General features: G+C 51.5%; 1 protein-coding gene across 4 annotated transcripts in view; it reads right to left on the bottom strand.

The window, feature by feature from the left end:
* Nucleotides 1-1,516: 1,516 nt before the first annotated feature.
* Nucleotides 1,517-22,248, bottom strand: part of TEAD3 (TEA domain transcription factor 3) — a 55,230-nt gene continuing 34,498 nt past the window's right edge. For 2 of the 4 annotated variants that reach the window (XM_006276893.4, XM_019492502.2), the window contains exons 3-14: nucleotides 20,928-20,992; nucleotides 17,991-18,053; nucleotides 17,804-17,866; nucleotides 13,861-13,872; nucleotides 13,200-13,337; nucleotides 12,658-12,701; nucleotides 11,478-11,539; nucleotides 10,001-10,134; nucleotides 9,474-9,647; nucleotides 8,912-9,052; nucleotides 8,294-8,446; nucleotides 1,517-6,671 (exon numbers count right to left, since the gene is read on the bottom strand). In XM_006276893.4, the coding sequence (XP_006276955.1) occupies nucleotides 6,558-6,671; nucleotides 8,294-8,446; nucleotides 8,912-9,052; nucleotides 9,474-9,647; nucleotides 10,001-10,134; nucleotides 11,478-11,539; nucleotides 12,658-12,701; nucleotides 13,200-13,337; nucleotides 13,861-13,872; nucleotides 17,804-17,866; nucleotides 17,991-18,053; nucleotides 20,928-20,992 (1,163 nt within the window). In that variant the 3' untranslated portion in view covers nucleotides 1,517-6,557. The remainder of the gene's footprint in view (nucleotides 6,672-8,293; nucleotides 8,447-8,911; nucleotides 9,053-9,473; nucleotides 9,648-10,000; nucleotides 10,135-11,477; nucleotides 11,540-12,657; nucleotides 12,702-13,199; nucleotides 13,338-13,860; nucleotides 13,873-17,803; nucleotides 17,867-17,990; nucleotides 18,054-20,927; nucleotides 20,993-22,248) is intronic. The other 2 variants (XM_014605457.3, XM_014605458.3) reach the window with 2 other exon arrangements.

The following is a 22,248-nucleotide window of genomic DNA, read 5'->3' as shown; positions in this document are numbered from 1 at the left end:
CCACACCGTGCAGCCCGCTGCACCTGCCGGGCTGGCGGGGAGCAGAGCTGGTCCTCGTGGGCCCAGCTTTGCCTTGGCCTGGAGAGGAGACAGGTGGATGGCACCATAGGTGTACCTACCTGGTGCATTGCAGCCACTCTGCATGAAACAGCCGGTGCTGCCCTCTCTCCATCTGCCAGGGGTCCAGTGGGTGCCACGGCCTGGCGCACGGTCACAAAGCTCCCGTGGCCTCAGTGCATGAGGACACAGTTCTCACCCTGCTTTAGGGCTCTTTTATTTTCAAGGGGGCAAGAGTGTGCGTGGGGACAAACGCTTTCCAGCTTTTCCAATTCATGACCCCCAGTGGGACGGTGCCTGCTGGAGGCCATTTAAATAGTGAGCAAAATTACATATGCTGCAGTCTTATTTCTGTGCCCAGTAAGGTTTAGTGTTTGTCAGTGGTGACCTCCTCAAAGCTGGATACATGCATTTTCCTTCCATCTTATGCAGGAAGTGACTGAGGCAGGGATTGGGTGCCTGCTGAACACAACAGATGGAAAAACACGAAAGAGGCAAGGGTTTTGGGGGTGATATCGTTGGTTGAACCGACTGTATCATTGGGATAAAGTTAGATCAACTTTTGAATGCAAAGCGTTCTTTAGGTTCAAAGGAGGCATCCTTGAGCATCCTGCTCATATCTGAAGACTGCTTTGCACTAAACCAGTGGTTTCCAACCTGTGGTCCAGACCCCTGGGGGCCCACAGACTACGTCTAAGGGGTCCGCAAAAGATGACTAGGATCAAAAGTACATGAATACCCACGTTTACAATTCAAAGGGGTCCACAGCTCCATTCAATTTTTTTTAGGGCTCTGCAAATAAAAAGGTTGAAAACCACTGCATTAAACAGTAAAAGATATCACCCCCCCAAAAAATCCTTGGCTCTTGCATAATTCCTGGACCAATTCAGCTACAATATCACTCTCTAACACCACCAGATGGAAAAAAAAACCCAAAACTCAACCCCTTAGTGTCCCATACTCCCAGGATCCCAAGACATTATAGAAAATAGCCAAAGGGAGGATAACTTTAGGGCAGGGCCGGGCAATTATTTTGGGCGCAGGGCCACTTACTGAGTTTTGGCAAGCCATCAAGGGCCGCATGACAGGCAGCCAGGGGTAGATAAATATTAATTTTCTAAATTTTTTAGGGGCCCCGCAGGCTGGATAGAGTGGCCTGGTGGGTCGCATCTGGCCCACGGGCCGCATTTTGCTCACCCCTGCCTTAGGGTTAAGACTGATCTGGGGTCTTGGGATGCTGGCTTCAGTTACCCAGGTCTGCCACCAGGCTCCTTGATCACAGATCTTCCTCTCCCCCATTGCACAATGAAGATATGACTTTACCTCATCTGTTTAGGCTGCAAATTGTTTGGAGTAAAAACTATGTGCAGCTATGTCCCTAGTGCTTAGGGCTTCGTATCCTGCTCAGGACCTTGGGGTGCTGCTGCAATGCCAATAGCAAAATAAAAGACGCAGGAAATGTTGGAGCCAACCCATGAACAAATAATTTTAATGGTTTTCAGCAGACTGCAGCTTCTAGGAGCTCCATTGTCTCCTCTCTTTGAAGTTGGACAGAAACAGTAAACACAACAAATATATGATACAACCCATCACAGCTGGATTAAAAAAATACACAAAAAATATAATACATAAAAAAAAAATGGTTTTACATTGTGGACTGACACAGCTCTACAAATGGTGACCGTAACCCTGGTAAGCTTTACAAAGTCTTTAAAAAAATAAAACAGTACTTCATGTGAAATTCATAAATACACTGGGGCAGAGGGGAGGGCTGGGGGTTACTTACTGACAAGAGTCTGTCTCTAGGTACCTGTTTTTAAGTCCCGTTAAGAGAGATGCAAGCACTTGGCCTCCTCACTGCTGTCCTACGGGGTCAGCAGCGGTGGCGGTGCTAACGGGCAGCGCGCGTGTGTATTTGTGTCCGCAAACCAGAGGTCAGAGGGTGTGTGGGAAGCTTTGCAACCACAGAATGAAGCAGGGCATCTGATGCTAGATGCATGGAGATTGCAAGGGAGGGGAGGCCGGAGGGTACAGCTGAGGAAAGGCTAAGAAACATGAAACAGTCCAGTTCACGCAGGGCTCGGGCCAAGAATACAAGGAGAGCCGGGTTTGCGGGGTTTATAAATCCATCCTCGGCCGGTGGAGCAAACTCTTCCCCTCAGCGAATGGACTGGAGCCTGCCCCAGGAGTGTAGACAGCACCCCCTTCTCTCGAAGGCAGGTTTAGGAAGGGAAGGAGAAGGGAGATCCGGTGTGTCTGTGTGCTGAGGGGAATACTTGGAAAAGGAGGGAGGTTCCCAGAGTTTTTGATCGGTGAGTGAAACAAAACGAAGAAACAAACAAAACATGCTACATATAAAATAATCCAGCCAGGTTTCCCCGCCGCTGGGGTACAGGCACTGCAAGAGATGCTACCTGGGGTTTCAAAAATTCCCCCTCCCCACCACCGGACCGCATCTCCCCTCTGCCGCCTCTCTCTGTCACCGCCTGAGCGGCTCAGAGCTGGTTTGTAAGGACGTTCGCCCTACAGCTAGAGAGCGGGCTTTAATGGATCTCACTCGTTCAGATGGCAGCTTACCCAGCCTTAGAGAACCAGCCACAAATGACTGAGTTGTCTTAAGAGCCTAGGACAGAACCACGTGCCACGCCGGGGGAGAAGTACTTTTCCCAACATCGCTGTTGCCACCCCAGGTAGCACAGACAGGGAGCCTGGGAGGTTTGCTAGCTGGCAATTGAGGCTCAGAATAATTTGAGGATGGAGGGGTTCATCCCAAGATTAGAGCTGAAGTCCCGGGAGTCTCCGTGTGCCTTTCAGGACTGCTCTGAATTCCACGTATCGTCGGGTCTCGGAAGCTCAGCACCCACCGTTCACTCCCCAGGGCTGCCACGTGTGCTTCGCAGTAGGGTACGTTTCCTGAGCTATCGGGCCTCGCTGCTTTATTGATTTGGTTGTGACGTACCATCCCGTCAACGTTACCTTCGTCTCCTCGGGCTCGCACATGCATGGGAGCGTCCGTCTAAACTTCCTGGGGAGGGGTTTCCCGGAAGTTCATGGCTGAGATCGCTTGCAGCGTTATCAGAATAGTTAAATACGTTGTACAAGAAAAAAAACTTGGACCAATATAAAGGCTCCTTCAGGGCTGGAAGACCTGCTGGCTTCTCCAGGATTCCCTCCTGCCTGTTTCGCCCCATGTTGGATTCACATGAAACAGCACAGGGGAACACCGCATGACTCAGAAGCTGACAGGGGGACACACTCTTGTCCATAGCAGCTCGGCTGCCTTCACACCGAGCTGTCTACAGCCTGTGCATGTTGCCACCCAGACAATGTCCGGGCGTCCAGCCAGTCGGAAGAAAATGCTAACCAGTCACTACGGCAAGCAAAAGAGAACCCAAAAGAAGAACCAGGTCAAAACCAAAAGGTTCAGCCTCATGGATGTGAGGCCAAGTCCATTCAGAAGAATGCATAGAAGAACAGGCTAGGAAGCAATGAAATGGCAGGTCTCCATGGCATCCCCCTTCTGTGTCCACACCCCATCACCACTGGCACCCTCCTCCCAAGACGGAGGTGGTGAAAACAACAGGACCTTAACCCATCCTTTTATGAAGCAACACACTGCAGTTGGGCTCTCCTCTCCTCTCATTCACCCGGAAAAGGCCCCCTCCCAAAGAGAGAGAGAAAGACGGGGAAGACGGAAGAAGAACAATGGGGTTGGAGAGGATCCTCCAAAGGCCAGTCTTCCCTTAGGCTCTCCTTTCATTGCACCTAGTTCACCTACACATGTACCAAACCCTTGAGCTCTGTACAGTCGCCATCCATCCAACAAGGCTAGTCTCCTCCAGCCAACACCTCGCCATCCCTACCCTCCTTCTCTTACTTTCTCATCCGGCCCCTTTCTAGGGGGCATGTTTTTCTAGCACTAGGTCCTGCCTTGGCACAGTTTAGCTATGATTAAGCCTCCACATTAATCCAGCCGGGCAGGAGGATGTGTTAGCAGGCCTGGACCTGTTCATTCATTCTCTGCCTGGCAGCCCTCACTCTTCTCAAAACCTCTTCCTTGGGCTTATTTCCAACCTTGCTCACCCACCTGCCCGAGTGGCAGAGGAAAGGGGTTTTACCGTTCTTCTGCTGACTCCTAACTCCCTACCGCACAGCCCCAGATTCCTTCCCCCACTTGTAACACAGTTGCTATAGGAAATCCTGGGCTGCCCTAAATCCTGACACGCTCAGAGCTCAATGGAAAAGCAGCTCCCACGGCTGGGATTTTACAGGGCACAGGAGAGGCAGCGCAGTGCGAGAGGCGTGCTGGGAAGGGCACAGGGCTGCAAGAAGGATGGGCGGTTGAGGGGAAAAGTTGAAACCAAGAAGGTCCACCAGAAAGAGCCAAAGACAAAGAAATGGAAATTTTACAAATTCAAATTAGGGCTGGAAAACCCAATGTTATTACTGTTTCCTTATCCATTATTCTTAAATTACAAATGAGTACTTAGAGGCACTCGAGTCAAATGCCACCGGCTTCACTCTAGAAGGTGTAGATGGCTCAAACTCCCAGTGACTTCAGTGGGCAGCACTTTTAAAAATTATTTGCATTACAGTTGCTCTTAGAAACCTCAGCTGAGAGCAGGGTCCTGTTGCGTTAGGTGCTGTGTAGAAGCATAAGCACTGGGGCCCATCATTTTTGGGGGGTTTTTTGTTTCATTTTGTTTTGTGAGTAAAATCTTCCCAGAATTATCAAACCAAATGGGCTTGATGCACCCAAATCCAACCCGCATCTTTTAGTTGCTGGTTTCATTTGGTTCTGCATCTCTTTCCCTTGGAAACGACTGTACAAATCAGCTTCACTTTGGTTCTGGTCACTGGCACAAGTGTGGCTTGTAAACACTGCAGGTTCAACCCCCATTAAATATGTGTTCGCTTGCTCAAAAAAAACATTTCAAGTTCATTTGAAAATTTAATTTAAAAATGGGGGGGGGGGGGGGAAGCATTTTCTTCATCTCTCCCCAGTGACCCTTTAAAATATGGATCCTAAATTTTGGGCATACATCACCCAACAATGCCCCTCAAGTCCTACACAAGCCATATCACCCCCTTTCAATTTGACACAGACCCAGGACCACATTTCATTTGGCACGTGGCACTGCGACTCCGCAGACACCAGTGGCATTGCATGCTTTACATCCTGTGTGGATCTGGCCAGCAGGGATCAGGTGAGGTTGCGTGATGTGGTTCCTGCCATGGCGGATGTATATGCCATAGTCTATTTTTCCAGACTCTGCCAACAGGGAATGATCAGGAAAGCAGAGGGTAGGGAAAATGAATACCCCTGCTGAACTGGCCTTCAGACAGAGATCACTTCGTTCTGAGCTTCTCACCTGAAAAGTCAGATACCAAAGCACTTGCTTTGGTTTCCAAGTCCTGGGGATATTTGAGAATTTCCTGGTTCCTCCATCCTTTCCCAGCCCAGAGAGTTTCCTAAGCAGCCTCATTAATACACAGCCTCCTGGATCTGCCCAAGTGCAGTCTTCAGACTGTTCTCCCCACAGACTCAGAGATCCCCTTCTTCCAACTGAGCACTTTCTGCTACCTGCTCTGGCCTCACACACATGGCCATGCAGCTGGGATCCTCTTCTCTGGTGGCTCAATGCCTACCCCTGCTCCTGTTACAACCCTAGTATCTGGGAAACTGCCATGAAACCCATATCCTCATGCAATTGCCATTGCAACCATTGCTCCAAGGATGCTTCAATGCCAAACACAGAGCTGGGGGCACCGCCACAGTAACCCTTTCCACTTGCACAGTCCTGATTCCTTCTTGTAACTAGCTGAGAGGAATGTGACCCATGGAGACCTGACTTGAGCCTCCAGGGGCTGTCCCAGCTGTGCACACAGCCTGCTGCAAAGTGCTGGGCAAAACCACCTCCCCTGTCCTCTGCCAGTTCCCAAGCAGGCTGCATATATCACTGGATAGATGACAAAGCATTCACTTTCCCAAATGCACTCTCAGGTGCCGTCTCAGCAGCACCTGCTACTTTCCACCTCATCTGAGCCAACTGGGCCAGGCCAAGCCAGGCCAGGTGCAGGATTACCTGTGTCTGAGCATGGAAGAAAAGGGCGCAGCAGAGTGGTAGGGAGGGGTTGTCGGTCATTTGACAATGTGCTGCTCTAGTGCTTCAGCCTGGGACAGGCACAGAAGAAATTCAGGCCTTGCCAGTGACAGGGGCCGATGCGCCAATCAGTGGCCAACCCTGTCCCCTTCCTGCTTTGGACAAGGCCCTCGTTTCATGTTATGGTTTCTTTTTATTCTTCTTTTTTCTTTAAAAAAAAATTGTTCCTAAGTAGAAAACATCTGTGATTGCAAGTCAGTCTTTTTGGCTTTTTTTTTTTTGTTTCGTTTTCAAATGACTTCTCTCGAGGCATCCTGCACGGGCGGCTTCTCTGCACAAGACCCTTTTCACCCCACTCTCGCCTCCCCTCAATGCCCCCGCCCGCCCCAGAGGCCTCTAGTCCTTGACCAACTTGTATACGTGGTGCTGGGCGCCGTGTTCACTGGTGGATACCTCAAACACAAAGGCTATGCAGAGCAAGGTCTCCTGGGTATCCCTGTTCGTAACAACCTGAAGTGGGAAGGAGAAAGAGCTCGGTTAGGAGGGGAAGCCATTCCAGAGAGGCCTTTCTTGTTTGTCAAGGCACAGGTTTGCCACGTGGGTGATATCTCTTCTTTACAGGTGTGTACACACATGCATGGACTGAGACTGCTGGCTCCCCCGCTCTATACCTACTTTTGCCACTGGCAGCTGAGCTGCTTGAACCTTGAAACTGCAAATGTTCAAAATTTGTTTTCATTCAGAAACGGAAGAAAAACAAAAATGCTTGCAAACAAATTGCAAGGAAATCCAAAATGACATTTCCTCTTTTGGGAGAAAAATCAAGAATTGGATTTCAACAGGGTTTGGGGTTTGTTTGTTTTTTTTTCATGGGTTTTTCCATTTTGTTTAGCATTTTCACATTATGCAGCACTATTCCTGAGCTGTCGTGAAATAATACGATTATCAAGTTAAATGCAACACTGGTAACGAAAGGCTATGAAATAAATAATGGACAAATAAACCTGAAAAATCCAAGTAAAAGACATGTTTACATGAACATTTTTACTTGGAAAAAGTTTGAAAATTTTCTGAAATGAAATGTTGCTATTTTCTAAACAAGATTTTATGTCAATTTTCTGCCAAAAAATCCATAAAAAGAAGCCAATAAGGATTCATAAAAATTTCATCTGAATGGTATTTTCTAGACTGAAAACTTTCAAATAAGATTTTTTTTTCAGCCAAATCTAGCGAAAAATTCCATCATTCTATCTTGGCAGCATTTAATACTCACTTTTCAACGATGGAAATAACTATATCGTGGGCAGGGCAGGCAAGTAACTTATACCATGTGCATATAAGTATACATATATATGTACATTCATTATTAAATGGCTGTGCATGAAATGTGTAAACTAGGGGTGGCCAACATGCAGCATATATGCCACAAGTGGCACTGGCAGCCTGTGTAAGTGGCACGCGGCAAATCAGACAGAGAGCAGAAAGCAGAGGAGCAGGTCAGGGTAACACTCAGGGAGGGTGCAGGGCATACCCTGTGGCACACCTGCCAAAAAGGTTGGCCCTCACTGATGTGGACATGCATACAGAAGTCTATTCTACAGATTATATTAGGCACATGAATGCACTCTAGGAATGAAAGAGTGTATGAATTAAAGGGGATATAAGAAAACCAAGAAACAAACCTTCCTTGAGTATCACTGTGATATTGTGACTTTCCTAAAATAAACCACCCTGTGCCAAGATTTGGTATACAGAAATTCTAGGTCAGTTGGCTTGGTCTTTGGTGAAATCGGGAAGCTGATTTGAAAAGTTAGGGTATGTGCTTTCAAAATGATTAGCAATTGCAGGCAACCTACTTCAGTTACCTTAGGGACTTGCATCTCAGGGGTGGGTCAGCACTGTTGGCATCTTAGGGAGCACAACCAGAATCACCAATGACTTTGGAGCGTTTGGTTTGTAAGGAGGAGCTAGTGTTGGCCTTAACCACAAAGAGACTTACACCCACATACGACAAAGGGCGATTATTTGATGGGGTGTCATCAGTAATCGTGCACTGCTAACAGAACTGCTCAATGCCGTGCTGGGGAGCAGAAAAAGAGGATGGAAGCCAGAGGGGGAAGCAAGAGCTGTACCTGCAGGATGGTGAAATTCTCCAGGACGCTGTTCATCATGTACTTCTCCGGGAGGTGCTTGAGTTTGTGGATAAAGTTGATCATGTATTCACACATGGGCGAACGATGGATTCGATATACAAACCGGCCGTTCTCCAGCCGCGCGTACTCTGTCTGCAAGAGAACGGAGCCAGGGGCTCGGTGTTACCTTATAGTTACCACCCAGCTACCAGCAGAAAATGAGAGCAGGACTAGGAAGGACAAACAGGAGTGAGGGCACGATGGTTGAGGAAGCAATGACACAGAAAACTGCTGTAAGAGTCCTAAGGGACTCTAGGGCGGGTCCAGGAGAAGGCTGACCTTTGCTAGCTCATACACTAGATACACCCTTAAGAAACTAGCTCATCTCTCCCAGCATCCATCCAATGAACTCAAGTCACTTGTGCCTTTACGCTGTAAGCTCTTTGGAGCAGGGACTCTTAGTATCTGGAAGGTCTCACTTGTTGCACAGCACCCTGCCTACCTAAGGTAAAGAAGCCCACAAGCCAAGAACAGAACCCAAAGATGCCCAGCCCCCTATCTCCCACTCCAATTCCCACACAATCATCCCTCGTTTCATACCAAGCATGCAGGACTCACCTCCACCTTCTCAACAACTTGCTTCCCGAAGGAGCACACTTTGGTGGAGACAGTGATGGTCATGTTCTCTGCACTGCTGTACTGGCTGCTCACGCCATAGAAAGTCCCAGGGCCATCTTGGATAGTGCTGTTCAGATCAGCCTACAGCAAGGGTGGAGGGAAGGATGTTGTTATTAGGCACTGAACCAAGTTTCGGCCTGGTGTGGGAAGGAGATGTTGGGGATAGGCACCTGGAGGTCAAAAGGTTGACTTATACATGTGGGATCTTATATGGAGCCCAAGGGTTGACAGTCTGCCATGGGCATGTTACCCTCTACTGAGATACAGCTGTGGCTTGGGGGAAAGGCAACCACTGCTTCAGTGTGCAGCAAGCCCCCAAAGAAAGGCAGGATGGTAAATGGAAAATGTCACATGCACACAGTGGGGCAGGGGTGAACTCGGGAGATGGGATGTTGCCCCTGATGGAATTTGGCCAGGACCTTAGGACCAAACACAACTGGGTCTGGTACAAAGAACGACCAGATAGATAGCCCAGCAGGGCCACGAGCGGCATGGCTCTTACCCAGAACTTGACGAGGAAGAAGGAGTTCTGGGGTCCCCTCTCGTAGAGCTCCTTGAGGCCTCCTTTCTTCTCAGGGAACTTGTCATAGATCTGGCGGATGTCCACAGCCTCCAGCAGGGGATCACTGTACGAGGGGTTTGTCTGCCCGATGTGCACAAAGAGGTGTTTGCTGTACTGTAGGGGAAGCAGGGAGCATCAGTGACATGGGAGCAGGCCACGCAGGGCTAAGTCACTACAAACACAGAGCAGAGCTACATGCACCTTAGTGACACTGTTGGAGTCCTTCTGACATCCACCAGTCTGTGAAGGAAAGGGCTGTAGGGAAGGCAGCCTTCACTCCCCCTCTCCAGAGTGCGCTGGGGCTCATGGGTGCACTCTCTACATGGCCCCACAATTGTCCCTTGACTGGCATGGGGGTCTCATGAGTACGGGGTGGGGAAGAGCGCCTGTTCCGGCCTCTGGGACCCTTGCCTGACCACTGATCAGACAAACCCTCCGCGCCCCAGGCGGCGATCCAGGACTGTTACCGTTTCAGCGTCTCGTGGCACCTCCATGAACGCGGAGTACTCAAGAAGCCGCAGCTTAGCCGAGGCAATGGTGCGGTCCTGCCAGACTGGCACGGCCGAGGCAGTTGGCGGGAGAGGAGCCAGGGGCTCGTAACCTAGAAGAGGGAGAGGGGGCACCCGGTGAGCTGGGGGTATCCCATCACACCAACCCCTGTGCACTGCAGCTCAGGGATATCTTCCACTCCCTGTATCCTGGGCATGGTGTCCTGCCAGGTCTAGTCCCCTCAGCCAGCACCCAGGTACTTTCTAGTCTGGCCACGGCACTTGGATGCAGTGGGGCTAGCCCATCACCCTGGGGAGCTTGTTCCACTGCCTGGAGGCAATCACAGCCCCATGGTTTAGCTGCTGGACAGGGATGTAGTGCTTGGCTGTGTTTGCACTACCAAGAGAAATCCTGTGGTATATCAATCCCTGCCTGACCCTACACAAGCTGACCCGCCTCCCCACTCTGGTGCCAGCTCCTTTGGGCATGTGAGATCCAAGTCATTCAGATCAAGTTCTAAATGACTTCAACAGCTGGAGGAAAAAACAGCTGCCTAGAGCAGCAACCTTCACTCTCCCTTGCCCTTTCCTGGGCAGGGCTTGGCTGATTTGTAATGCCCAAAGCCTGACCCAGCAGGGCCTTCATGCTCCTAAGGGAGGGGTCTCGGTGCCTGGGCAGCATACACGATTGTTCTCTCTCTGCCTAACAGTACCTCGCATTGTGGCTAAGAGCCATGCTGGGATCAGTCTTGGCTGGCTTGTCTCTTACACTCCTTAAGTGGCAAGTGGTGAAAGGTAAAGGGCTGTCCTGAGCTTCTTGCTCTATGTCCTGGTTATGGGCACTGTGCTAAATATTTGTAGATCCAAGATCGTGAGCTTCTACTGTGTGAGGCTAAAGAACAGACACCACTGGCTGGAAGCAGTGAGAGACACATGCCTCCATTCATGGTCTGGCCACTAGGGAGGGATGAAGAGCCACACACTGTTAGCAAGGGTTATGGTTGCAAAGGCTGCGGAGCCAGTGGCCAAGCTAGGAGGCAGTTTGATTCTGGGCATGCTGCATGGTGAGGTTTTGCTGACACACACACAGAACTGAACAGAGCAGGCTTGGGCCCTGGGATCAGCTACAGAGGTGGTGCCCCAGATTTCAGGCCCAGCATGAAGAGGAGCCTGCTGGGACTGGCAGTCAGGAGGCATCCCAGAAAGACAGAAGAATCCTGCCTGCCTGGTGGAGAGGGTGATGGAAAGGGAAGGGAAAAAAGAAAGCCCCCTTTAAGTTAGCACTAGAGTGTCCATAGCAAAATCAACACAGTTGTGCCAGTGAACACACATATGGGTCGCAGGTAGGAGCAGGGGTAGGGGAGCCAAGGACAGGGTAATGAAGCAAACTAGTACTGCCTCCAAGAGGCAAATGTACTGGCTGAGACCTGGCCACCAGGTGAAAGCAGACACTTACTGGCTAGTGATGGAGGCATGGGTGACTGGATGGGGTAGGCTGGTTGTGCAAACGGTTTAATGCTGGAAAACAAAGTGCATTGTTAGGCAAGTTAAGAAAACCCTCATTTATAAAATGTCCCCTTCCTCATTTCCCACCCACCCCCCAGCTAGGCACTGACAGGCACTTCCTGGACTATTGAGATAAGAATAACTATAATGTGCACATACAAATGCATGGAACAGCTGTTTGCTCTCCTCTTCCTGCATCTGCCACCCCAGTCATCCCTTCCCTAACTAAAGAGACCATCTGTGCCCCTTCCAGCAGCCGAGCACTGTCAGACACATGCCAAAGCACACTCCCTCCCCACCCCACCCCCTGACGCTTGGGAGAATGGACGTACAGCCCATCTCCAGGCCCGATGCTCTCCGGACACACAAGAATTCGCTGAATGTCACGGCACTCTGCCTGCTAGGGTATGACCAGCATCCAGGGCTGGTCAGACACTGAGTTTGCTCACATCAGTCATGCTGGCTGTGAGGAGCATGCATTTCCTTGGGAGCTGCAGAGCTCAAGGGTTGCTCAGATGGGCCTAAGATGCCCAAGGAGATGCTGGCTGGGGTCAGGCAGAATCAGGCTCTGGGTCCAGAGCTAGCACCAAGCATAGGGGAAAACAATGGAAACTAGGTGGGAATCTTGCACTACTGCATTTTCCTCCATTCCCTGCCAAGGCTGTAGCACTGATATGCAAACGCCTGGCTTGCTCAGCACCTTCAGCCTCATCACGTCAGCCTCACACCCAGAAATATAGCAGTTCTGTATCCATCCCGACACAGCAGAGCCAGGCAAACATCCCCATCATCCTACCACAGAGAGGCCTGCCCAGTCTCCATGGTGCTCTTCATTAATTTTGGCAAGCAGGTTCCTGGGAGCATACTGCATGCATCAGATGCTCTCTACACACAGCTCCTGTGCAAGATGCCCCCCACAAGGCTGACCCAGGAGGGGACTGACGGGGCTGAGCACAGCACTTGGGAAGCCTGACGGAGCCCCCGCTCTAATCACTGCACCAAGCTGCTTCCCCTCTATCACACTGAGCATTTCTAACTGAAATTGCCTGGGGAAGAATCACAGGTAAGAGTAAAGATTCCTCCCGTTGCACGTATGGCACAATTGCTCCTTGCTATGTCTCAGTACTCACTCCTGAGAGGGTCCAGGCTGTCCTGGGATAGGCCCACTCCAAAACTGGGGAGACAAAAGCACATAAAGAACCACAGTTAGGCACTTCATTAGCAAAACGGCTCAAGGATGTGGGTACGTTTGGTTTCATCGTCTCGCTGGCAACTCAGCAAATACGCTGAGGGGCTTTAAGGTTGAAAAGCAAGTCCGCAGCCAGCCTGGACCATATGCCTCATGCTGGCAGCCCTGTTATGACAGTCTAAAAAGGCAGCTGCTGAGAGCGCCACGTAGACCAAGTTCCATCAGCCCTTTTGCCTTACAGAGCCCGCTGCTGGGAGAGGCTGGAACTGGGTTGTGAGCTGCCATTCTCCTGTACCATCCCCTACCGCACCTCCTGTGAGGACAGTCTAGGACTGAGTAGTTTCGATCTCCCTCCTCTGCTGCTCTCTGCCCTCAGCTTCTGCCCCAGAGCCTGCTGCTTGTGGTATGCCTCAACGGGCTGGGAATATAAAGGGTCCCCTCTTCTAAGCAGGGCCTTCACCCTCAAAGAGAAGACTGCCTTACCCTGGGGGCAGCAGAGAAGACAGCCTGAGGAAGAGGAGGAGGGGGACTGAGTTTGTTCTGCAGGACGCTGGCTGATACGATCTGTGCAGATGACATGGAGGCCATACTCTGCAAGGCTTTGTCCTTTGAGACCTGATCCTGTGGGAAGGGAGACAGAACAGAGTGGTTACCCATCCACGCAGGACAGGGGGACCGGCACAAACACACACACACTGCTTTAACCCCCTTCATCCTGAGAGCTCAACCCTCCTTACAAACTAGAGCTACATGTACCCAATGGGTAGCCTTCAGCAATTTCGGGGATGAAACATGGCACCCATTTAAGTGCTGCTATGCACTGTTAGGTGACAGCTCAGGACTGGAAGTATCAAAGAATAATGCAACACGTCAGGGGGAACTCAGGAGCAGGAATGGAAACCCCAGTGCTAGAATCTGCCCAGGCCAACATGTCCACTTTTGCAAGGGATCTTTAGCACAATGTATCTGTAAGACAGTTCCTTTAACAGCACTGTGCTGGGGTACTGGTCGGGGCCGGACTCAGAAGAAGTGCACCCAACTGATGTGACATGTTCTACCTCGGCCGTCTCCTGTCCAGGAGAGAGGGGGAAAGGGGAGAGGGGAAAATGAAAGAAAGTAAATCGCAAACTCAAATTCCACTTACCAAGTTCATGGCCTGTGGGCAAAAGAAAGGAAATGAGACAGTTAGTGTGTTTGTGATGATCTCAGAGCAGAGACGTTTGCATCACTTACAGTAGCTAGGAACAAAGTGACCTTTCACATTCAAAGGAACATGGGTTGGCCCTTGGAAGCACGCCGCATCCTAGCCTGGCTGCTGTCTGTCTCCCTGTCACGACAATCTCGGGGCACGGGAACGGACATGGCGGTGTGAGGGGGAACGTGTGGGCTGCCTGTGGCACCTAGTTAGGCCCTGCTCGGAAGTGCAAATAATACAACTGCTCCTTCATACCACCCGAGCAGCCTGCACTCGGATGCGAATCCATGGAGTGACTGTGAGCCCAGGGCTACTTGGGCACAAAGCAGTCTTGCATGAATTGCATGTGCAATCGCACAAAGTGAGTACCAGCAGCAGGGCTGCAGGCTCTTCAGCGGCATGTGTCCAAGGAGGTGAGTGGCGAGGGGTGTGGGACTACATGTGAGCAGAAGGGGTGCACGTTCGGGTGTGCGTGCGGAGAAGGGGTCTTGGCTATTTAAGCCAGGTCGGATTTCTCCACTCCTAAGCCGTCACTCAGGTGCTGATATAGGCTGTTGCATCGCCCTTGTGTTTAATAGAGCAGAACCTTTCCCAATTGCCATCTCTCAGAGGAGAAAGTAGCATCCAAACACCCCACGCCAGGAGAGCTGGGCAAGCCTGCTAGGTGGGAGTGGACTGGAACAGAGGCATCTGTGTGGACCTCCATGGGGCCCCTTGGCATGGCTCTCCCCTGCCACTGCATGGGCCAGACTGCCACAAGAGTTCAATTTCCACTGAGACCACCTAAGCCAAGGGGCTGGATCTGCAGGAGGGGCTTGGCACAGTGGGTGCACATTGGGGACAAAGCACTGGCTCAGGGCTGGTGTGCTTGCAAGTGGTGATTCCTTAAAGGAACAGGGTCTCCATGGAGCTAGTATTATTTGGGCCACCGGGCAGGAACAGAGGCTTTTACACTCTTTCCCATCACATCTGTGCTCAGCTGAGTGTGTGCATATGCTACCTATGCTTGCTCTGCTATCATCTTGCCCTCAGTCTTGACTGTCACAAGAGCTACAACCACCTATGCATCCCCAGATGACTTGGGGGAAAACACACTCCAGTTCAAAAAGAAACAAATGACAGTGTGCAGTTACACAGTCCCGATATAGGCAGGTAAAAAAGAAAAAAATGGATAGCATTTTCTGCAAAGAGCTGTGGGTGCCAACTTGAAGAGCCACTTGTGGCTTAGGAGCCCTGGCCTGAGCATCACTGGCTTAGCTCTTGAAGGACGGATTCGTTGGCTTGTTTTGATTAGATTTTATGAGCACCCAGGGACTGAGCTGAATGCATTTTAAAAATCAATATTACACAGCCACATGCATGGGGAATACAGGAGCCCACACAAGGCTCGTGGTCCAGAACTACTGAGAACTAAGAGATGGTTGAGCTTGGCTGTGGTAAGAAGGGCTCACAGAAAAGGAGTTTCAGGTGCTAAACACGCCAGCCCTGCTGATCTTTTTGGAAGTGCTCTCAAGTATTTCACAGCAGAGGGGGCTGCATAAGTTCAGCCTCCATTGGCATGTCTCTTAAGCCCTGTCTGCGCTCCCTAAGGTTTGATGGTAGAAGCATGCAGGGAGCTCTTACAGGGGAGAGGCAGATGACAGTGGCAAAAATGTTCTTTTGCTGGTGTACCTCAAACCAGTTTCCCCAGTGAACTACAGTTCAACCACCAAGAGGACTGGCAACTGTGTCTACACTAGGATTTCTGCTGACCTAACTATGTCTAGTAGGGGTATGATTTCTCTTGTGTCAGCAAAACCTTTAAGTGTAAACTAAGCCTTCCTAGAAGTTACTGGGACAAAGAAGTTACTGTTCTTATGGAACAGACTCTGACAGAGAGTTTTACTCCCAAGCCCTACGTGAAGTGACTCCCAAGCCCTATGCCATGTGAAAGGAAGCCAGATCCTCTCTTCAGGCATTTTGGGATCATTCTATAGAGCAGCGTTCTTCAACCTTCGCTGTCCTGTGAAGAAAAATGCTAAGTACCATGCTATGGGCAACATCAGATTGAGCCCTCTCTGCCCACCTGGAGCAGGACATCTGTGAAAAGCCAAAATTTCCTGGGGCCAGCAGCAACATCAGCTTTGGGGGCAATAGGTCACCCTCAAGTCATGGATTGGAAACAACTACTACACCATCTACCGCAGAGATGGCATTTGCTTTTCTGCAGGGTCTTGTCCAGTGGGGTTGGGGGATCCAGGGGTTTGGAAGAGACCATGCACAGAAGCATCGACACACATGTATGGATTGGCAGAGACGTTCCAGTCACTTAAGAGGGGGCACATACATGGTGTGCACTAATCCCAATTGATGACTTGCTGCTGCGAGGTCCCATCTGTTTGATACCTCCACCCTGCGGTCTCTCATCTGCCTAAACTCACGGGAACAAGAGTCTTGTCACTGGGTGTGCGTGTGCGCACACAACGCCTAGGGGCCAATCCCTGACTTGGGTGTGCAGGCATTGCCACGATCCAGATTGAACACAGGGAGGAGTTTCAGGTCAGAGGAGTTTCAAAATCCCTCCCCGCACCCTGCCCTGTGACGCACCCCCCTCCCACAGGTGCCTGTCACTGGCACTGCGATTGATGATGCAAAGGATGTACAGTGGAAACGGTTACCAAAAGGTTAGTCAACCTCCAGTTAGAAAGAAGGGGAAAGGAGAGAAAGAAAAGCCAACCAGAGGAGAGACAACATTCCAGCTTCATCTCCATTAGGCTCCCTTGGTTCCTGGGCCTCTGGCCTGATCCCTCAACTACCAGGATCAGCCAAAGCAGGGTGTGTGCACCCCTCTACACTACCTAGTACATCCCACCACATGGGCTTTGCAGCTTAAACATCTCCCCATACAGGCTGAGAGAATATCACATGCTCACCCCACAGAGAGAGTGTGCTCCTCCCCAACAGAGGCACAGGCTTCATCACTCCAGAGGTCTCCATATGGACTGGGGTAGGGGCTGCATCATGCAGGCCCCACAGCTTGAGTATCCCTGTCCCTGCTGGGTCAGTTATATACATGGGCCACAGAAGCCAAGCATGGCCACGGCTACCAGCCTGCAAGTCTCTCAGCATCCTGGGAGGCACCTCTGCTCTGCCCTTGTTCCCCAACCCAAAGCTTGAATTCAGGGGAATGGAAACTCTTAGCCTAAGGAGGTTGTTACAAGGGGGAAGGTGTCTGGCTCTGCATCCCATTCCAGTCCCACCCTGGCCCATGCTGCAGGTATCCCGTTTCAGCTGGGAATGTGCTACACCTTCCTGGCCCTGTAGCCCAGGGCTACCATAAAGTCCCCTAAGGTTAGGTGAGCTCCAGTTGACGTTGCTCCCTCACGGTCCCCTTCCCACAGAAGCTGTGGTGCATCTCTGCATCTCATGGAGGCCTTGGAAGTGTGATGCCTTCGCACGGTGCATGAACTCATGGGCAGAAGGGAAGCCTGAGACTACATTCCTATGTTCCTCCTACCTAAGAGGTCTCTGGCCAGCAGTTGGCACCTACCAACCCTACGCTCCCTCCCTCCAAGCAAGCGTATCATGAAGGAGGCACAGTATTTACCACCTGGTGGCTGGCTCAGAGGACCCTCTTCTGAGGTTCTCCAATGACACCCCCATCTGGCACTGACAGCCTCCTAGCCAGACCCTTTCCAGTTGTGGCATCTTGGCATGGTCTTCTCCAGCCATCCTCCAAGGGCACTTTGCAAACTTCCCCCAGGTGGCCACTGAAAAGCATCTGGTTCCAGGAACAAAGGGAGAGGGGAAAGACATATAAAGGAAAGAAAGCAGCACACCACAGAGCTGAGTATGTTAGTTGTCAGCACAGCCAGGCAGGGCGTGGTGGGGGGAGAAGCTGGGGAGCGCGTACCTTCAGCTTGGACTGAATCTCGCGAGATTTCCGTCTGGCTAGAACCTGCAAGTGGCTAGAGACCTGCAGAAAGAAAGCAGAAGGAGAGGGAAAACAGCAGAGCCGTCAACCAGAGGAAAGGAGAGGAAGGAGAGGGGGCTGCCCATGCTCATATGCCACGAACCCATGGGCAGAGTCTCCAACGTACCTTGATGCCAACCTGGTACTCCCGCACCTTCTTCCGAGCTAGAACCTGTATATGGCTGGACACCTAGAGCCCGCCAAGCCATTCAAAAAGGAAAACACAAAGAGAATGAAGACATGATCCCACACCGCATCAAGTGCTTGAGATGCATGGGGCCGGTGCGGAAAGCAGCGGAGGCTCCTGAGCTGAACGAAGTTCCTGAAAGCTAGAATTCCTCCAATGGAAAGTGAGCAACGCTGGCTGTGGATATGGGGCCAGATTTTCAGCAGGGCAAATCAGGCTCATCCACCAAGTCAAACACAGTTATGCTGCTTTATACCAGCTAAGGTCATTGCTCAGAGCATGGGCCAGTGCCCTGTAACCATCCTACACACACTGCTGCATTTCTGTCCCCCAAGCGTCATTCCAACTCTGCAATGAATGGCATTGTGGGCTCCAAGTGCATTCTCTCTCAGCAGTTTCTTGGCAAACAAAGAGAGATGGTTTGTAACAGTCAGCCCTGCAAAGTCAGCCTTGTCTTTTCACTTCTTGGCCATCGCCATCAGCATAAGAGAAACTCTGAAAGGCAAATTCTGCCTTTAAAACACATGTGGGCCAGCCCTGTGGGGTCCTGCATGGCAGCACCTGGTCCTGCAGCTGTGGCATGGCTAACTATCCCAGGGAAGATGCAGAAGTTAGAATGGATCCCAGCTTACCCCCTCCCAGTTTCTTATAGCAAGAGGCAAGTTTCTGAATCCAGCTGGGGAGAAGGGCTGTGTAGGAAGGTGTTGCTGTTTTTCACGCACTGACTCACTTACTAGTCACAACCTTTCAGCTGCTACTTCACTGACATGGTCAGACGTTTCTGAGCAAGATCCAAAAGTTTGCTTTGCTCCCGATTCAAAGTCTCCACTGAGAGCAGGACTGAAGGCTGCCTGGCATATAACCAGGTTCTCCCATGCCACTTTCCCACTGGGAAATGCTTGCCCTAACTCCCCTCCCTAGGAAAATCCAGTGGGGATCTTTAACACAAAGGGAAGTTTCCACTACAGGTTGTCCACTGGCCAGAGTTAGAAAAAGCCAATGTGAGTTTGGTCTGTCTACCACACACCTCAGCAACAAGGCACCTTAGTTCATCAACCACCTCAGTCCATCTATTCAAGGCATTCATTTGGCCCTTTCTCCACAAAAGGAATCACTGATGGATGGTACCCATCCAACAACCCTGTGTGACATCCCAAGACCTCAACCACACTTCATATCTGGGGAACTGAGACAGGACCCATCAAGTGCCCTGCCCAGCATCACACCGGAAGTCCTCCTCTAAGCTGGGACCTGAACCCACATCTCCCAGTCGATTAGATCACCCTTTCTACCATGATATGGACCAGCCACCATGATGGCTCCTCTCTCCAGCAAGCTGCCTGCTGTGATGGAACAAGCCAGGCTATAGCAAAGGGTGAGTGGAGGTCAGATCCCCCATACTCTCTCCCACAAGAAATGTCACCTCTTTCTTTGCCAGGAACCCAGCTGTGTCACAGTACCCTCTGTGCCAACACCATCAATGAGGCGCACTCTCTCCACCGACCAGTGACAACCGGGGAGGTCTCAAGCCTGGGCAGCATGGGATGCTTACTGGCCATGAGACACTTGTATATAAAAGACACAGTCCTGGATAGCAGACCCATGTTTGTTTGGTTCCACAAACCAGGCACAGCCTGCATAGTCTCAAAGGGTAGGCAGTAGGTTTGGCTCTCTGTAGGCTGATTTTCAGCAGTGCCAGTCACCTACCTGGCACACTCACCCAATATAAGAAATGAGGATGCGGTGGGGAAGCACCAAGTTAGCTGGAAGGAGAGGATGAGGAGCTTCATGATGAATCCTGGAGTCCCTCACTATAGCCTAACCAAACCCATGACCTTTTGTGGGGAACATGGGGAGAGCTTGCCAGTGGGATGGGCTCCTAAGACACTGACATAATAATACCTGAGAGACATCAGCCCCTCCTACCCTACTGCAGTAAGAAGAATAGAAAGAGATGGACTGTAGGTTGGCATCTGGAAGAGAGGAGCAAACACCCCAGGAGAGGCCAATTTGCATAGCTCAGATCTAGTCTACAGTCTGGAGATTATTGGGTTTAGGACCAGAGGCCTTTAAAAGCAACAGGGCTGGGTGTAACCAGGGTTTGTCAGGAACTCCTGGCATCAAAATGGCTTTGGCAGGTCCAGGGAACATTTCCCATGCCCTTCAGTGATTTCCATTGTCATGGTGGTGTCTACTCTTCAGGTTTCCAGCCATAAGACTGCTCTCAGAGTACGGCTGGCCCCACAGAGCACCTGGTAGGCAGCACTGCCCTGGGAGAGATGTCCAGACAGCTGCTCAGGCAGCTGGAGCAGGGCTGGGATAAGTAGGGTCACTGAGGGGCTGACCTAAACTGAACCCTACATTGCAGGTACTCTGAGGATCACTCTTCACTGATTATCCAGCCAGCTGGGCGTTCGTAGGAGGGTACAAGGACCCCGTGTCAAGTCTTATGAATGCAGGGGATCAAAAGTACTTCATAAGCGAAGGCATGGGGGTCTCACCCCTCATTAACATACCTTTTCCTGAAACAGCAGCTCCCCAGCCAAGGGTCCCAAAGAACTTTAAGCACAGTAAGCCAACCACACCATCCCACCGGGAAACATCTCAGCCTTATCCCCCCAGCATCCAACAGATGGGAAAACACAAGCCACATGGCAAAGTAGTGGCATGGCCAGAAACAGGAGCCAGGTATCCTGGCTCTGTTTGGGCTTTACTTGCTAGCCCCGTTTCCTCCTCAGCTTCGATGCAAAGCCCAGTGAAATGAGCCAGGCGCCCAGTGATTTCAACAGGCTGTGGACCAGTCCCTCCAGGACTGTGCTTTCCCACAAGTCTCTCACTCAGACCCATTCTTTAAATTAAACGAAATGCTTTTCTCACCTGTTTTCTCGTCCGTGTTTTCCCTGTCCGCAACTTGATGTATCTTGCTATCAATTCATTACGACCTAAAGCAAAGGAAAGAGTAAGTACAAGGCACGATGCAGGAGCAACATGTCCCTCGTCTGCCCTGCATCACCCAGACATTTCCCTTCCCTCCTCAAGGTGGGGTCTACCTCACTCTATCCCCAGCATCTCCATCCCAGCCCAACCCAACCCAACCCAAAATCCCTCTTGGACAGGCCCTATCAAGTGACAAGGCTTTGCCAGAAGGTGGCACTGTCATGACAGCTGTTAAGGCAAGGTGGGCAGGGTGGATGTAGAAGGCCAAGAGGTCGCAGTATTTGTGAGCAGAGGGGTGGGCAGGATGCCTTAGGACTTCAAAGTGATCACAAGAGAGGAGGCAGAGGTCATCTTACCACCCACAGGGTGCTCAGGTGGCCGTGATACAGAATGGGGCGGCTTGTATTGACGAGATGGCAGGGTCCAGCAGGCACGAGATACCCTAGAACAAGGGTGGGCAAAGTCCGGCCCGTGGTGGACTCCATTTCCCAGCAACCCCTGCCCGTATCGCTGGGCCCGGTTTCCATGGAGACCCCAGCAGCAGTGGCGCGGTGAGTGCGGGGCCAGGGTTTCCACGGAGACCGGCCCCAGCAGTGCCAGCAGGGCATACAGCTGGGTGGGGAGCTGCGGGGCTGGGATCTTGCATCCGCAACAGCGTGGTCCAGAGCCGGGGCACAGCTGCGGTCTGCTGCTCACATGCCCCAGATCGCAGCTCTGCCCCGGCTTCGGACCACGCTGTCACCACTGCAAGATCCCAGCCCCGGTTGTGGAGCAGCTCCCTGCCCAGCCCTGCGCCTTGCCAGTGCTGCTGGGGCCGGTCTCCGTAGAAACCCTGGCCCCCATGGCACTGCCGCTCCATGGAAACCAGCTGCAGTGACACGGGCAGGGGCTGCCGGGAAATGAAGTCTGGCTGCCGGCTGGATCTGCCATTTTGCCCACCCCTGCCCTAGAAACATCCTGTCTTCATGTCATGAAGGCAGGGCTCCTTCCCTCTCACCCTCGCTAGAAGATGGCAATGCCAAGGACAGCCAGGGCACTATGCACAGCTAGTTCGCAGCTCCCGCTCCACCAGGAGCCTGGTCTGCTGGGATGATTGCTCTTGAAGGGCCCTGGGGAGGGTGCCATCAAGGGCCATCTTTAGAGGCTGCACCAGGAAGCTCTAGCGCCCAAGGAAGCACACCTGGAGCAGGACTTGGGGTTGTCCCCCAGCACCCTGAAAACACTACCGACTATCCTGCTGCCCCGCTGTCCATCCCCTTCA

The sequence above is a fragment of the Alligator mississippiensis genome, chromosome 14 (assembly GCF_030867095.1).
Source record: "Alligator mississippiensis isolate rAllMis1 chromosome 14, rAllMis1, whole genome shotgun sequence".
Lineage (NCBI taxonomy): Eukaryota > Metazoa > Chordata > Crocodylia > Alligatoridae > Alligator > Alligator mississippiensis.
Note: the sequence above shows the minus strand (reverse complement) of the source record. Positions and strands in the feature narration are given on the sequence as shown.